This window comes from Crinia signifera, chromosome 6 (assembly GCF_055691185.1).
Source record: "Crinia signifera chromosome 6, ASM5569118v1, whole genome shotgun sequence".
NCBI lineage: Eukaryota > Metazoa > Chordata > Amphibia > Anura > Myobatrachidae > Crinia > Crinia signifera.
The window spans coordinates 256,084,968-256,099,561 of NC_139222.1; the positions used below are offsets into that span (position 1 = coordinate 256,084,968).

Here is a 14,594-nt window from a genome sequence, read left to right on the forward strand (position 1 = left end):
TCCCACTTTCTGAATCCCTCATCCTAATGAATTTCACCCATAGTTTTGACATACCTGAAACAATGTGTAAGCATCTAGCTGAAAATCCCAAATATTTTGTATCGCAGTCTCATTTTCTTTGCAATGGTGCACCACAGGGTCCCTCATTTCAGCTGGATAATAGCCATGCATTCTTGGTCGAATTATTTCTCCAATATTCTGTAACTGTACACAAAATGATAACAGAAATACATTTGTTTAATGTTAAATTCTTCTGATATGACTACTAGTTATTTGCAAAAGTCGATTCAGAATTGCGAGCTTTTTTTTTTACTCTCCCCATATGTATGTGATCATGTGGGGACCATGTGATCAAAGCATGTTCCAGCGAGGCAGAAAACTAGGCTGCCATTGCAAAAACCAGCAACAGATGTCTTAACCCAGTGCATTTACAGAACAGGTTCCAACAGAGAAGGTGCGGAGAGAAATATCTCTTCCATGATGCCTCCAGTTCCAGGAGACATAACAATTCAAGATATGGATTTGTGTATTTCATAGAAGCACTCATTCTCTCAGCTACAGGTGGAGCTGGCCTCGTCTTTGCAGCCAGTTCCTGCCAGCTGATGGAAGGGGGCGCACGCGCACGAGACGCTCCCGCTCCCCGTTCCAACAGAGCTCCCCGCTGCCGCCATCGCCAGTCCCCACCGTCACCCCAAACCTCTCCTAACCCTGCCAATCTCCCTGAAGCAGAGATGGGCAGGGTCACGCTGCGCAGCCGCCGAGATACTGGGAGTCCCTCTCTGCCAGCACTCACCAGTGGAGACGTTCTGGCGAGCGCCGGGCAAGCATGAGTGGGGTTCCATCTGTATATCAATAGAGTTAATGTTCACCCCCAATGGAAACCTAAGTGAAATCACCGATTTACTCTATAATATATAGACAATAATTTATCTATATTTTAGGCTTTCTCCAGCTAAAATACTAGAGAAAAGCCTTTTATACATTCACTAAACAGATTACATAGAACTTCAACATTGACTTTATATTGAATCTGGTAGACAAACTTGGAAACATATACTGTAAGCCACAACTACTCAAAATTATTTTATGTGAACCCACCCAATGTATATACTACCCCATTTAAGATTGATGCATTGTAATTATCCACTTAAATAATATCCGGGGCAAATTTATTAATAGGGTATTGCAGGGTAGACCAGAAAAATTCAATATTCCCTGGATTTAAGAAGGTGGGACTGCAGCAGATATGCACCAGGATAGGGCAATGTTCTAGGAGAGGGATCTCCTGTAATCCCCACCAGCAACTACTCAGTGAGTAGACCTTGCATGTGCAGTGGCATGACCGTGATCTTAGTCCGAACCAGGAAGTACAGTGATCACACGGACCGGCACTTATTGGAGCCCGTCTCTGCGTGTGATTTTTTAAGCATAGCGATACATCATTTCTTTTTGAGATAGTATCCTTTATAATAAAAGCCAAATGCTGCTCCTCACCTCTGTGATGCACCGGCCACCACTGGAGGGCTGCTCCTACATAATGACTGCTCCCTCCGTCCCCCATAATCCCACCCTGGTGTCCATCATTTTGACAGACTTTTTAACTAGTAAAGAATAAATGTAAACTTACTAAAAGATCTGTTACTGATGAGTCCTCATGAGGTGCATGTAGTAAGAAACCTTTATCCACAGATCGCACAGAGCACCAGGATCCAGACTCTGCTGTAACTTTTAGATTCACGTGTTCTCCAGGACGGACCTGAGCTTCAGAGAAACTGAGTTGGACCTGTGAAATATTGCACAATAAAAGGAAAGGCAAATAGAAAATTTTAAAGTAAAAAACAGTAGTCAAATAAAATAAACTTATAATTTTCTTTTCTCTTTTGATTCTTGTTTAATTGTATCCAATAAAATCTATAATCCTTGTAGGTAGGATTACAGCAGAGTTGTGGATGGGTTTTGAGGGTCATACCTTTCCTGAAAATGCGGCTTCTCACAGCAGCCTGGAGAAATTAGTAATTAAACTGTGATCAACATAATAATGTCAGATGTTGACAATATTCTGCTATGGAGCATTTACTTTTAAAGTTATTGCCTCAGATCAGGATACCATTTGCATGTCATAAAAGCAGGGCCGGCGCTACCCACTCAGCAGCTCCTGCAAAGCAGGGAGGCGCCATGCAGAAAAGGCGCTGTCTCCCTCCCTGATCTGCTAAAGCTGCATCAGCCCTCACTGTCACTGCACGCCGCCCGCAGCGCCTGTCTGACAGCGGGCGGCAGTATGGAGAGGCTGGGCAGCTCCCTGCACCGCGCACACACTGTCCTCCTCCTGCGACCTGCCCCCTCTTCCTCACGGACACTTGCGCTGAGGCATGTAGCACTCTCTGTGAATGCCTGGATGACATGTCCGGAATCGCCCCCTACCCATTGCTCCCTGCTCCTGTCAGCTGTCAATCAAATGATGAACAGGCAGCAGCGCCGCCTCCCCTTCCTTCCCTCTTCTTAGTGTGCTGTGTCACTGCCAGTCCGCAACACTCCGCCCCCTCTATCTCCTCCCCTCTTCTTTCACCTCCTCCTTCTCTCCCCTCCTTTCCCCCTCAGTCACGAGTGCTGCATATACTTTTTGTACTGCTTTCGTATCGCATCGCACACACATAGCATGCATGCCATGTGATGCGATCTAGCCCATAACGTATGCGATTCTCGCAGCATGTATGGGCACCTTTAGTGCCTGCAACATTTTGCGGACACAGCACTGAGATGGTGTATGCATACATGTACTTGCACCCGAGATTCTACATAGGATTGCATGTTGCATACACTCCCACAATCGGGCTGCAGCTTGTTGCAATGGCAATGTGAAAGGGCACAAAATGTATGGTTTGCAGGAGGGCGCCGGACACCCTAGCACCGGCCCTGCATAAAAGGAACCAGACAGTACAGTAGCTTCCATAAATTGACAGCCTCTAGACTACATCTCCACTTGTCTTCCAGTATGTGCATATGAGAACAAGAATACCTTTATCTGCTCTTTGTTACACTGCAGCACTACTTTTATATGAAATTTAAACTAAATCCCAATACACAAAATCATTTAAACTAAGTTATTCTACAGTCTACCTATGTAGCAATTTAAATCAAGAACCACCATTAACATTAAATAATAATATAATAATAATCACAATCAACTTTATTTGGCCAGGTATACTTGCATATACTAGGAATTACATTTGGATTGCTGTTCAACAGCCAGGTAGGTAACAAGTAAACAGTGAACAATACAGATATACACTAGATCAGACATTCCCAACCACGGTCCTCAAGGCACACTAACAGTACAGGTTTTAGAGATATCCAGGCTTGACCACAGGTGACTTAATTAGTACAGTACCTCAGTTTTTTTATTAAACCAGCTGTGCTGATGGGGGTGGGGGGGTGCAGGGGCACTGGCTGGAGCCACGGCGGGGTGGGGGGTGGGGGGGAGCCAGCGTGTGTGTGTGTGTGTGTGGGGGGGGGGGAGTTAGTCAGTAAAAGTCAGTGAGGACAGGAGTTGGCCCTCACTTGGTTGAGTGTCACTGTCGCTGCCCCCGACGTAGGAGCTATACCTCATCTCTTGGGGCTCTTCCCGTGGGTGCCGCCGCTGGGTTCTTTCGGAGTTGGGACTTCACGTGTGGGCAAATGGGCTCTCAGCCCAACGGTGGTCTCAGCTGGGACCTACAGGCCGGGACTCTCCTCTTCTGTCTCTGTGGGGGTCCTTTAGCCAGGGGGCATTCACAGCATCTGGCACCGGGTGTGAAGCCCACTGCCCTTACTACATCCCACAGTGACTTTGGACGCGGGATGCTTTTATGCAGCGCAGGAATTTTTTTACATTTCAATGCAATGCCAGTCACCAGCCAATCAGAGCTCACATACCAGTTAGTGATTGACTGCCGGTCCACAAGCTCTGATTGGTTCATGAGCCAGCACCATATTTGAAATGGCCGCCAGATTTAGCAAAGTGGTTGGAGAAGTGTGCTCCCAGCAGCAGAGTTGGGGTGAGTCTGTGAGCATTATATGTAAACTGCACTAGTGGGGGCATTATGTGTTTAAGCCGAAATACTGGGGGAATTTTGTGTCTAAGCGGCACTAGTGGGGGCAATTTGTGTTTAAGGGGCACTACTGGGGGGCGTTATGTGTGTAAGTGGCACTAGTGGGGGAATTATCTCTTCTCCTGCCACCAACACCAAGCGACTTTTTCATACATTTAAAATCACTTATTTACCCTCCCACGTCATCACCACCAGCTACTATCAGTGCACAAGAACTTGCTTCCTTCTTCAAGGACAAGATTGATAAAACCCAAGATAAAATGGCATGGTCTTCCTTAGCCAGTGACTTGCTTACTTCCTTTCCTGAGCCCATTGGCATTTTCTCCTCATTTGACCCCACAAATGAGATTAAATTATCAACACTTTTTTCATCGTACTACTCCACTACCTCTCCCCTTGATCCTATAACCTCTCTTTCTTTACTGGTATCTTTCCTTCTCTGTTCAAGTATGCACTTATTACTCTCATTTTGAAAAAAAAAAACCTCAATTCTGATCCAACTACTGTATCTCTCTAACTACCGTCCCATCTCTTAGCTGCCATGCCTCTCCAAGCTACTTGAGGGACTTGCCAACACTCGCCTCACACACTTTCTTAATGCTTACAATTTATTGGACCCACTTCAGTCAGGCTTTTCGCGCTCAACACTCAACAGAGACAGCACTGATTAAAGTAGTAAATGATCTGGCCAGTGCTAAATCTAAAGGCCATTTCACACTTCTTATTTTTCTAGATCTTTTGGCTGCTTTTGACACTGTTGACCACTCTCTTCTCATACAAACACTATAGTCCCTAGGTCTTCAGAATACAGTCCTTTCTTGGTTCTCATCCTACGTATCTAATCGCTCTTTCAGTGTTCGCTTCTCTGTTCTACCTCCTCTTCACTACCTCTGTCAGTACCACAAGGCTCAGGTCCTCTGCTTTTCTCAATCTATACCTCCTATCTTGGCAAACTAATCAACTATTTTGGTTTTCAGTATTATTTATACGCTGATGATACCTATATATCTATCTATCTATCCTCTGCTGAATTGATGCCATCAGTATTGCTCTGTGTCTCTGAATGCCTTTCTGGCATTTCATCTTGGATGTCATCTTACCACCTAAAACTCAACATTTCCAAAACAGAATGACTTATATTCCCACCAGCCAATAGTAGTTACCAACCTGATATCTCTATTACTGTTGAAAACACAACAATCAATCCTAGTCCTCACATTCAATCTGTCTCATGTTACATACATCTAAAAAACATACAGTACTGTATCCAAAATGTATTTGTATCTTACACAAGACACTGCAAAAACTCTAATACATGCACTCATTATCTCACGCATTGATTATTGCAATAGCCTCCTTACCGGCCTTCTAAAGAAAAAACTCACCACTACAATCCATTTTGAATGCAGTTGCGAGGCTGATCTTTCTAGATAGATGTTCTATGTCTGTTGATCCGCTCTGTCAGTTCCTCCATTGGTTGTTTTTTACTGTATTCAATACTTCTACTCACATACAAGGCCATTAAACTTATTACACCAACCATATATCTTTTCGCTTATCTAAAAATATATCCCCACCAGACCTCTCCGTTCTGTACAAGATCTGCATCTCGCATCCACACTCATTACTAGATCGCATTCACAATTTTACTGCCATGCACATTAAGACTTTCCTCTAGTCTCCAAAGTTTCAAGCGTTCCCTGAAAACACACCTCTTCAGTCAAGCTTATGATATTCCAGAATCCCCACATAACAGTCATTAGCAGTCATATCTAATCACATAACTTCAGGACTGTCTTGCAATCTGGTTTTTCACTGTCATGCTATGGAATCCTATCCTTATGTATCCCTCCTATTATCCCTATAGATTGTAAACTTGCGAGCAGGGCCCTCCTACCTCCTTGTTGGTTTGTAACTACCCAGTTTGTTTTATCACTGTTTTGTATTGTAAAGAGCAATGGAATTTGCTGCACTATATAAGAAACTGTAAATAAATAAACTATGTGTAAGGGGCACTACTGGGGGTTATGTGTGTAATCGGAACTAGTGAGGGCATTATTTATATAAATGGCACTACTAGGAGCATTATGTGTAAATGGCAGTAAAATGCCATTGTGAGTAGAGCAGCGGTGATCACTTCTCCCAAATGTCTCCCCAACTTACGCTTGTGGGGTAATGAGACCAGTGGGTGGGACAGCAGGACATTGTCCAATTAGCGGGACTGTCCTGCTGTAATTGGGACAGTAGGGAGGTACAGTATGCTTTAGTATTTTGCACCTTGTTTACTTGTTTTGTTTGCACTACTTCTGTTTATGTGGTACGTGTGGTGGTTCCAGAGGAGTGGACTGCAGCACAGTTCAAAAATAAAATAGGGGAGCCATACCCACTGCCAGTGAGTCAGTTTGGAATGGCAGTTGGTGTTTCTCCCCTTTGAATTTCAAATTGTGCTGCAGCCCCACCTCTGGAGCCTCCCCTGGTACTATGTAAGACAGAGCAAATCCATTGTGGCACCATATAAATAAAATATAATGTAATTTATTGAAGCAGAAATACTGGGGGAATTGTGTGTCTAAGCGGCACTAGTGGGGGCAATTTGTGTGTAAGGGGCACTACTGGGGGCGTTATGTGTGTAAGCGGCACTAGTGGGGGAATTATCTCTTCTCCTGCCACCAACACCAAGCGACTTTTTAATACATTTAAAATCACTTATTTACAGATGGAGCCAGCCTCAGCCAGCCCACCAGCGCGACATATCCATAGCGCTGTCTGGTGCTGTCAGGGGTGTGAATAGGGACGCGCGAGTGGCTTACTCGCTCACGCGTCGCACTCACTCAGCGGTGGGGACCGGGTGCTTCCCTGCCCATTTACGCTTCAGGGAGACAGGCAGGGAGCAATATCGAGCGGGCAACGAGCGGGGGAGACGGGCAGATGGCTGCAGGTCCTCCAACAGAATGGGACACGCAAGCATCTCGTGCGTGCGCACCCCCTTCTGTTGGACTCTAGCAGAGTGGGGGGGAATGGAGCATGGCAATTCTATCGCCAGGAGCCGCTCTAATGAGAGCGGCTCCATCTGTATGTTGCATTCTGGTTTTGTATACTGTATGTTTATTGTACTCACCTTGTTCTTGAAACAGTCTGAAACTTTGTATTCTGCTCTACCTACAACATTTTCTCCATTGGGCAATATAGTGAAACTTAAGATTGCAAAAGCTGGAGCCAAATTTCTATCTACATGGATATTTAGAGGGAATGACCCGTGTATCGCTGTAAACAAAGTAAAACATATTAATTAGACACAATATTGAGAAAGAACAATGCCGATGGCTGATATTTCTAAAGACATATTGGCACATCCTGCTGTGTGAAAGATTAGAAAGTGAATTACTAATAATATAGTTTCTTATGTATTTGTCTCTTTGATGTGTGGTTTTTTTGACACTTTTATTTTAGTTCTGTGTGGAGGTTTTTTGTGTGCGTGCTTGTAGTGTGATTGTGTGATTGTGTTTTCTTTTTGTTTTATATTTATGCTTGCTTATTTATTGCTGCACCTAATATATAATGATTTTCAAAACCACCACTTCATAAAACTGAGGTATATGGGCCTAATTTAGACCTGACCGCAGGACAAATGTAGGTACTTATATGTTAGTTGGGCACCCACTATAGTTAGTACGCTCATACCCCCACTATCCATGTCGGCATGGAGTTGATTTTATATAGTGTGACGAGCGCAGCGAGCCACCTAGTACAAAGAGTGGAAAGCGGATGCGGAAAACTAAGCAAATAGCTTAGTGGGCGCCCAACTAACATATAAGTACCCAAATTTGTTCTCAAAATGGGCAAAACCATGTGCACTGCAGGTGGGGCAGATGACTGCTTAATTCTTACACTGCAATATCGGTTTCAGTTTGAACACACCCCACCAAAATCTCTCTGCACATGTTACATCTGCCGCAACTGCAGTGCAAATGGTTTTTCCCATTTTGAGAACAAATTTGCCCTGCGATCAAGTCTGAATTAGGCCCTATATTCTATTATTACTATGGTCTAAAACAGTGTTTCCTAAACTCAGTTCTCAGGGTCCCCCAACAGTTGGGGTTGGCAGGTGCACAGGTGTACTTATCAATAACTGAAACATTTTAAAAATTCCACAGGAGGCGCTAAAGAAACACAAATGCAATGAGGGAGCATAAACCACTGATGGGTTCCTGCAGGCTGCACTTTGTAGCTAGTCATGTGATATGATAATGAAGATGGGCATAAGGCCTATCAAAGCAGGGGGAGGGATTTAGGCAGGGTAGGAAAGATCACATGCTAGAAGTGATCTCCCTCTGTCCTGCGAAGCCCCACGCACCCTTCCCTATTTCTCTTCTTCGGTGGCGGTAAAGAACGTTCATCCTTTAAGAACTCTGTGTGTGTGTAGATAATGGGGTGCACTCTCCCTTGACATCGATTGTCATGGGCCATGCTTCTGCACGGGGGATGGCCACACCACCTGCCTGGGTGGATGACCAGGGAGAGTGATCAACAGCGATGGTGTGTATGTGTAGTGATCTTTAACCCCACTTTTCCTCTAGTGACCGTTCTTTAGTACCGCCGCCATTTATAGTCACATAGTTTAATTTTTAAAAATACATTTGACATTCTTTTTGAAACGCCAGCACTTTGTGTCCGTGTCTTTATTTTAGGTTAAGTTATTTAAGTTAAGGTTTAAGTTACGGTTTAGTGTGTTAATTGTAAAGTGTGGGCCTGGGGATACCCGATGGTGAGTTTATGATTTCACCACCTCCAATTTGCTATGAAATGGCCAAAGTTTACAATCAGCCATTTAGTAACTTAGGTACTTGTTTCCTAGCACGGCACCCGCGATTTTGATTGTATTGATCGCGGCCGCAAAAATCGCGTCCCTGAGACCCAATTTTACATTGATTTCAATGTAAAAAGCCCCCAAACCCCCCATTTTAATTGCAAACCCCCCCTGATGGGTGAAATGGCCCTCCATTGTTAACGCCACCCCACTATTGATGCCAACCCGAAGCGTGGCGAGCACAGTGAGCCCGTGAGTGGCGGCAGTACGCGTCCTACGACCTTTTCATTCCCCCACTATCCATGTCGGCGTAGAGTTGATTCTATAAAGAGTGGCGAGCGCAGCGAGCCACCGAGCCCGAAGCGTGGCGAGCGCAGCGCATAACTTCACAGATATACGCGTCCCCTCGCGGGGCTTGCTGCACTCTTCATGCTTCGGGCTTTATAAAATCAACTCCACGCCGACGTGGATAGTGGGGGTATGAAAAGGTCGGAGGACACGTACCGCCGCCCCTCGCGGCCTTGCTGCGCTCGCCACGCTTTGGGTTGGTGTCAATAGTGTGGTGGCGTTAACAATGGGGGGGAATTAAACATACTTAATACCTATGAGGGGGCATATACAATGAGAAATTGGCCATATTGGCCCATTTCCCATTGTTTTCTATGTAAAATCGCGTTGATCGCGTCGGTCGCATCGCGGGTGGTCCGCGATGGACGTGATCAATGCGTTTTTCTCTTTACCGGCAATTAAAGCTGGTAATTGACAGAAAATCGTGTCCATCGTGTCGATCGCATGCCTTAAGTACCTTAACTTAAGGCATGCGATCAACCCCGATGGGCGCCGTGCTAGGAAACAAGTACCGTAACTTATAATGTTAATGTTACTAAAGAACAAGGCATTCAGTGCAGTCAGTTTTCCATAAACACAGGTGATCATTTATGATAGATAATCAATTATGTGCAACAATGCCGATGGCTGATATTTCTAAAGACATATTGGCACATCCTGCTGTGTGAACAGGCAATCAGCTTTGGTAAATTACAGCAGAATCCTGATTTACCAGGAATTCTTCTTTATTATATAAAATAAGCAAAAACTGTAGCTTTCCCAGAAGGCTGTGTTTTCATGCATATATAGTTATACCCTGCAAAAGTTGAGAGTATCTGATGGTGGTTGTGTGCTTTTATTTTCTTATCTTGTTGAAGCTAACTCATACTTATCCACTTTGTAAGTGTCCTCTCTGAGAGAAGCCAAGAGAAGAGATGCCATAGGGCAAATAATCAAATTTTTAGGCTCTGCCCCAACATAGGGAAACCCATTCATGGTTTTGCGGTGAGGAGGCAGGGCTAAATGCTGTTATTCCTTCATTTATTGCTGCCCATAGGCAATCACAGGGGGGGTGGTGTTTGCCCGGAAACCCCCCTCCTCTTAGCAAGTGCCTTAAAATATGACAACAATAGCACTGGTATATAATATGATCAATAGATCTGCCACCACATCATGCAGTGTCAGGGACAGAGCAGAGCAGCTTTTTCTAACACATCTACTGTATGTGTGGATCTGAGCCCTCACAATGGAGAGCAGCTGCCAGGAGAAAGAGACAGGAGCCTTACCATGAAGTGGACGATTGTGAGCTTAGAAAGTGCAGTACTGGTTCTATTTTGATTGTGTATTTATTTATCATGACACGTTTAACCTTTTCCTGACCACTTATTTTATTTCAATGTTTGAAACAGATTCTTTTATAGACCAGTGATAGCCAACTCCAGTCATCAAGAGCTACCAACAGTTCACATTTTTCCAGACAACCTAGCTGCTGCAAAGGTTCACTCATTACTAACTAACACATTTTAAAAGATCCACAGGTGGAGCTAATTACTTCACTTGTAATTCTGGTGCAGATGTATTAAGCTTGATGAAGTGATAAAGTGTCTTGGTTTTGTCACCGGCCAATCAGCTCCTACCTGTCATTTTTTCAAACCAAGCCTGTAACTTCACATTTAGGAGCTGATTGGCCGGTGATAAAAACCAGACACTTTATCACTTCACCAAGCTTAATAAATCTGCCCCTCTGTGAGGAGATCTGGAAAGCATTAACTGTTGGTAGTTCTCGAGGACTGGAGTTGGCTACCCCAGCTATAGACCATCTGTTCTGTTAAATATTAATACCCTATTTCATACAGTATCCAGTGTATAAAAAGTCAAATTTTTAGGGCTTTTACCATTCCCCTCGATTCCCGTTCTTACTCCAATGCAGAGAGGGAGAATTTGGATTACATTTGGAAACCCCCCTCAGTTTTCCACTGCTGCCTATATACTGCGTCTTCCGTGATTACCAGTGAGTAACATACAGCCCAGCCCGATTCACCAGGGAGCTGCCTATTCTTCAGGGGCCGTGGGAGACTACCCAAAAAATAAGGAGGGTAGGCAAGTATGAGCTAAGACCTACTTCATGTACTGAAATCACTCATAGCTGCTGAATTGCTTTTACAGTACATGTAGCATAATATATGACCTACAGCACTGTCATTCAAAATGATATTACATGGCAATGCTACACTCTCTCCAACACCAATTCTCACAATGTATTTTTCTTTTTTGTTAATCATGGCACACATGGTCACTCAGTCACAAGGAAAGCTGTATGGGTGTATGGGTACCCTAGAAGTAGTAGTAGTAGTACGTTTATTTATAAGGCGCCACAAAGTGTCCGCAGCGCCATACATAGCAAACAAAAAACAAATGACAAGGTAACGTACAGGGTGTGTTGATAAAATACAGCATAAATAGGGGTATAGCTGGTAGAACTAAAATCAGCATCAGTTCCTAAGTAGGTGTCGAAATTGTCGAGGAGACTGAAGATGAAGTAGAGTAAGGGAAGAAGAGGGCAGGAGCACTGGTGAGGTAAAAAGGTAGGGTGAGTACGTGAGGAAGGAGGGCCCTACTCATAAGAGTAAACAGACTAAAAGGAGGTGGGTGGACAAACGAAAAACAATAGGATTATTAGGAACGGATGGGAACAGATGGAGGGGTAGGGAGGATAGGAGGAGCAAAAGAGGTTAGGAGGAGGAGGGATAGGCTAGTCGGAAGAAGTGGGTTTTGAGGGAGCGCTTGAAGGAGGTAAGGGAATCAGAAAGCCTGATGGGTGGTGGGAGGTTGTTCCAGTGCAGGGGGGCAGCGCGAGAGAAGTCTTGGACACGGGAGTGGGAGGAGTTGATTAGGTGAGAGGTCAGTCGGCGGTGGAGAGAAGAGGACAGGAGGGAGTGTGGATAGAAATCATTGAAGAGAGGAAAGGAGCAGTGGAGGAGGAGAGAGCCCTAGGCCCGGATCATACAGCATTTGTTATTTTCTGTAACCATTAGTCTTCTTAATCAGTCAGCCTTGGACTACTCCAGCAGTTTTCAAACTGTGGGTCCTGACCTTCTCAGCATGGGGTCGCAATGTTGCTGGCCATCAGGCTGATGACTTTTCTAATCTCATTCAGTGATTCAAGGAGTATGAAAAATCTGTTGAATTGTCTGATATTTTGGACTCCATGCATGTGCTGTCTGCTGACTACACATGTGATGTGATGGGTTATGGTATATCAGACTCCTCCCGTCACTCTCTGCCTCCACAATGCTGCCATGTATGTGCTGTCTGCTGCCTACACATGTGATGTGATGGGTTATGGTATATCAGACTCCTCCTGTCACTCTCTGCCTCCACAATGCTGCCATGTATGTGCTGTCTGCTGCCTACACATGTGATGTGATGGGTTATGGTATATTAGACTCCTCCCATCACTCTGTGCCTCCACAATGCTGCCATGTATGTGCTGTCTGCTTACTACACATGTGATGTGATGGGTTATGGTATATCAGACTCCTCCCATCACTCTGTGCCTCCACAATACTGCCATGTATGTGCTGTCTGCTGCCTACACATGTGATGTGATGGGTTATGGTATATCAGACTCCTCCCATCACTCTGTGCCTCCACAATGCTGCCATGCATGTGCTGTCTGCTGACTACACATGTGATGTGATGACCGTAACTTGCTGGCGTCCTGTAATTATTTTTATTGTCTGATTGGGTCCCAGAGAAAAATAGTTTGAGGAGCCCTGCACTACTCAAATAAATGTCTGCAATGGTAATTAAAACACAGATCAGTGAAATCTTATGTAATGTACATAGGATATAGGATACTCACTTGGGTGATTAACTTGCTCTTTAAGGTCTAATTTATGTTCGTTGTATGAACTGATTCCATATTTAGATATCACCTGTGGAAGCAATCAGAGAAAGTTATTACTTCCTAATACAAACCTAACATAATAATAGTAGACAAGTGCAAAATATACACATCTGAAATACCTGGCTAAGTCGAAGTTGCTGCTGAGGAATGGACTCTCCAAATTTGGTGTGTGGAATCTTCTACCTGGACATGATCTAATGTTATCTAACTCCTGTACATTGCGAGGTGATTTTACCAAAAATCAGTTTTGTTAATGCAACCATAACCACAGATGTTCTTCTGGAATGAATTCTGGTGAATATGAAGGCCCCAACAATGTCTGAACAATCCATGCAGTGTGACAATAAACTGCTGAAAGAGGCCAGTTTCATTGGAGAATACTGTTTCTATGAAAGGTCTGCAATGATGTATAAATAGTTGGTACACCATTTGGCCTAGAACAGGGCTGGCCAAACCGGTCCTCGAGATCTACCAGCAGTTAGTTCCTGTTTTGCAGACAACCTAGTTGGCGCACAAGTGTAGTCATCATTACTAACTGTCACATTTTTAAACATGTGCTGCATTAATTCTTAATCAATATATTCTACCAATCCACAGGTGGCCTGGAAAACATAAACTGTTGGTAGACCTCGAGGACTGGTTTGGCCAACCCTGGCCTAGAACATCAAGATCCCTCCACTGGCTTACTTCCTGCTGCTATACATACCCATGAGCTTTTGATTAATAAGGAGGCAAATGGACACATTTTGGCACCTATAGTGTTTCTGTATCTACAACTTTGTATTTTTCACTGTGGCCTAATGTCCAGCATCCCCTGAGATGCTGGGTCTACCCCTGGATACAGTACTGGCTCCTCCTCAGTGATAGAAGCCAATTGTTGCAGGATAAAGCCACACTGCAGCACTTGATCCTATCACTGTGTAATAGCTAGCATTTTGGTGTCCCCAATTCCCAGGGAGACATCCATGTGAAGCATGCACAAAATGTCTCCTTTTGCGGTGAGTGGTGACCTGCTTTTCCCTAGATTTTTTTGACATTTTTATTGCAAAGGGACTTGTCCACACCTCACTCAATTTGGCCACACCTCCATTAACCAGGCCCATCCTTGCTCTTGACAGCCCTATCTATGGGGGCTGCTTTTTTGCAGAATGTACTAAGCTCTGCAACTCTTGAAACTTTGCCTCTGGTATCGGTGAGCTACTTTCTGCAAGAGTTACTGCGAGATGTAGGAAAAGAGACAACAGGTCCCAGAGTTCCTCTGGCAGTTCCCCTTGATGCGACCCATTCTTGTTTTGTTATATTTCTATACTTTGTTATAAAACACATTTTTGGCATTTGTGATTGAGCCCTATTTTAAGCTAATTCTTATATTAAAAACTCTACTTTAACAAAAATTCAGTACCAACATTACAGTATATGCTGGTGATGTAAACACAAAATGTTATTATATATAAATATAATA

General features: G+C 44.1%; 1 protein-coding gene across 1 annotated transcript in view; it reads right to left on the bottom strand.

Annotated features, from left to right (window-relative positions):
* Positions 1–14,594, bottom strand: part of LOC146009238 (alpha-2-macroglobulin-like) — a 138,227-nt gene that overhangs the window by 76,549 nt on the left and 47,084 nt on the right. The window contains exons 13-16 of the mRNA XM_083149400.1: positions 13,088–13,160; positions 7,207–7,352; positions 1,628–1,783; positions 55–204 (exon numbers count right to left, since the gene is read on the bottom strand). Coding sequence (XP_083005526.1) covers positions 55–204; positions 1,628–1,783; positions 7,207–7,352; positions 13,088–13,160 — 525 coding nt within the window. The remainder of the gene's footprint in view (positions 1–54; positions 205–1,627; positions 1,784–7,206; positions 7,353–13,087; positions 13,161–14,594) is intronic.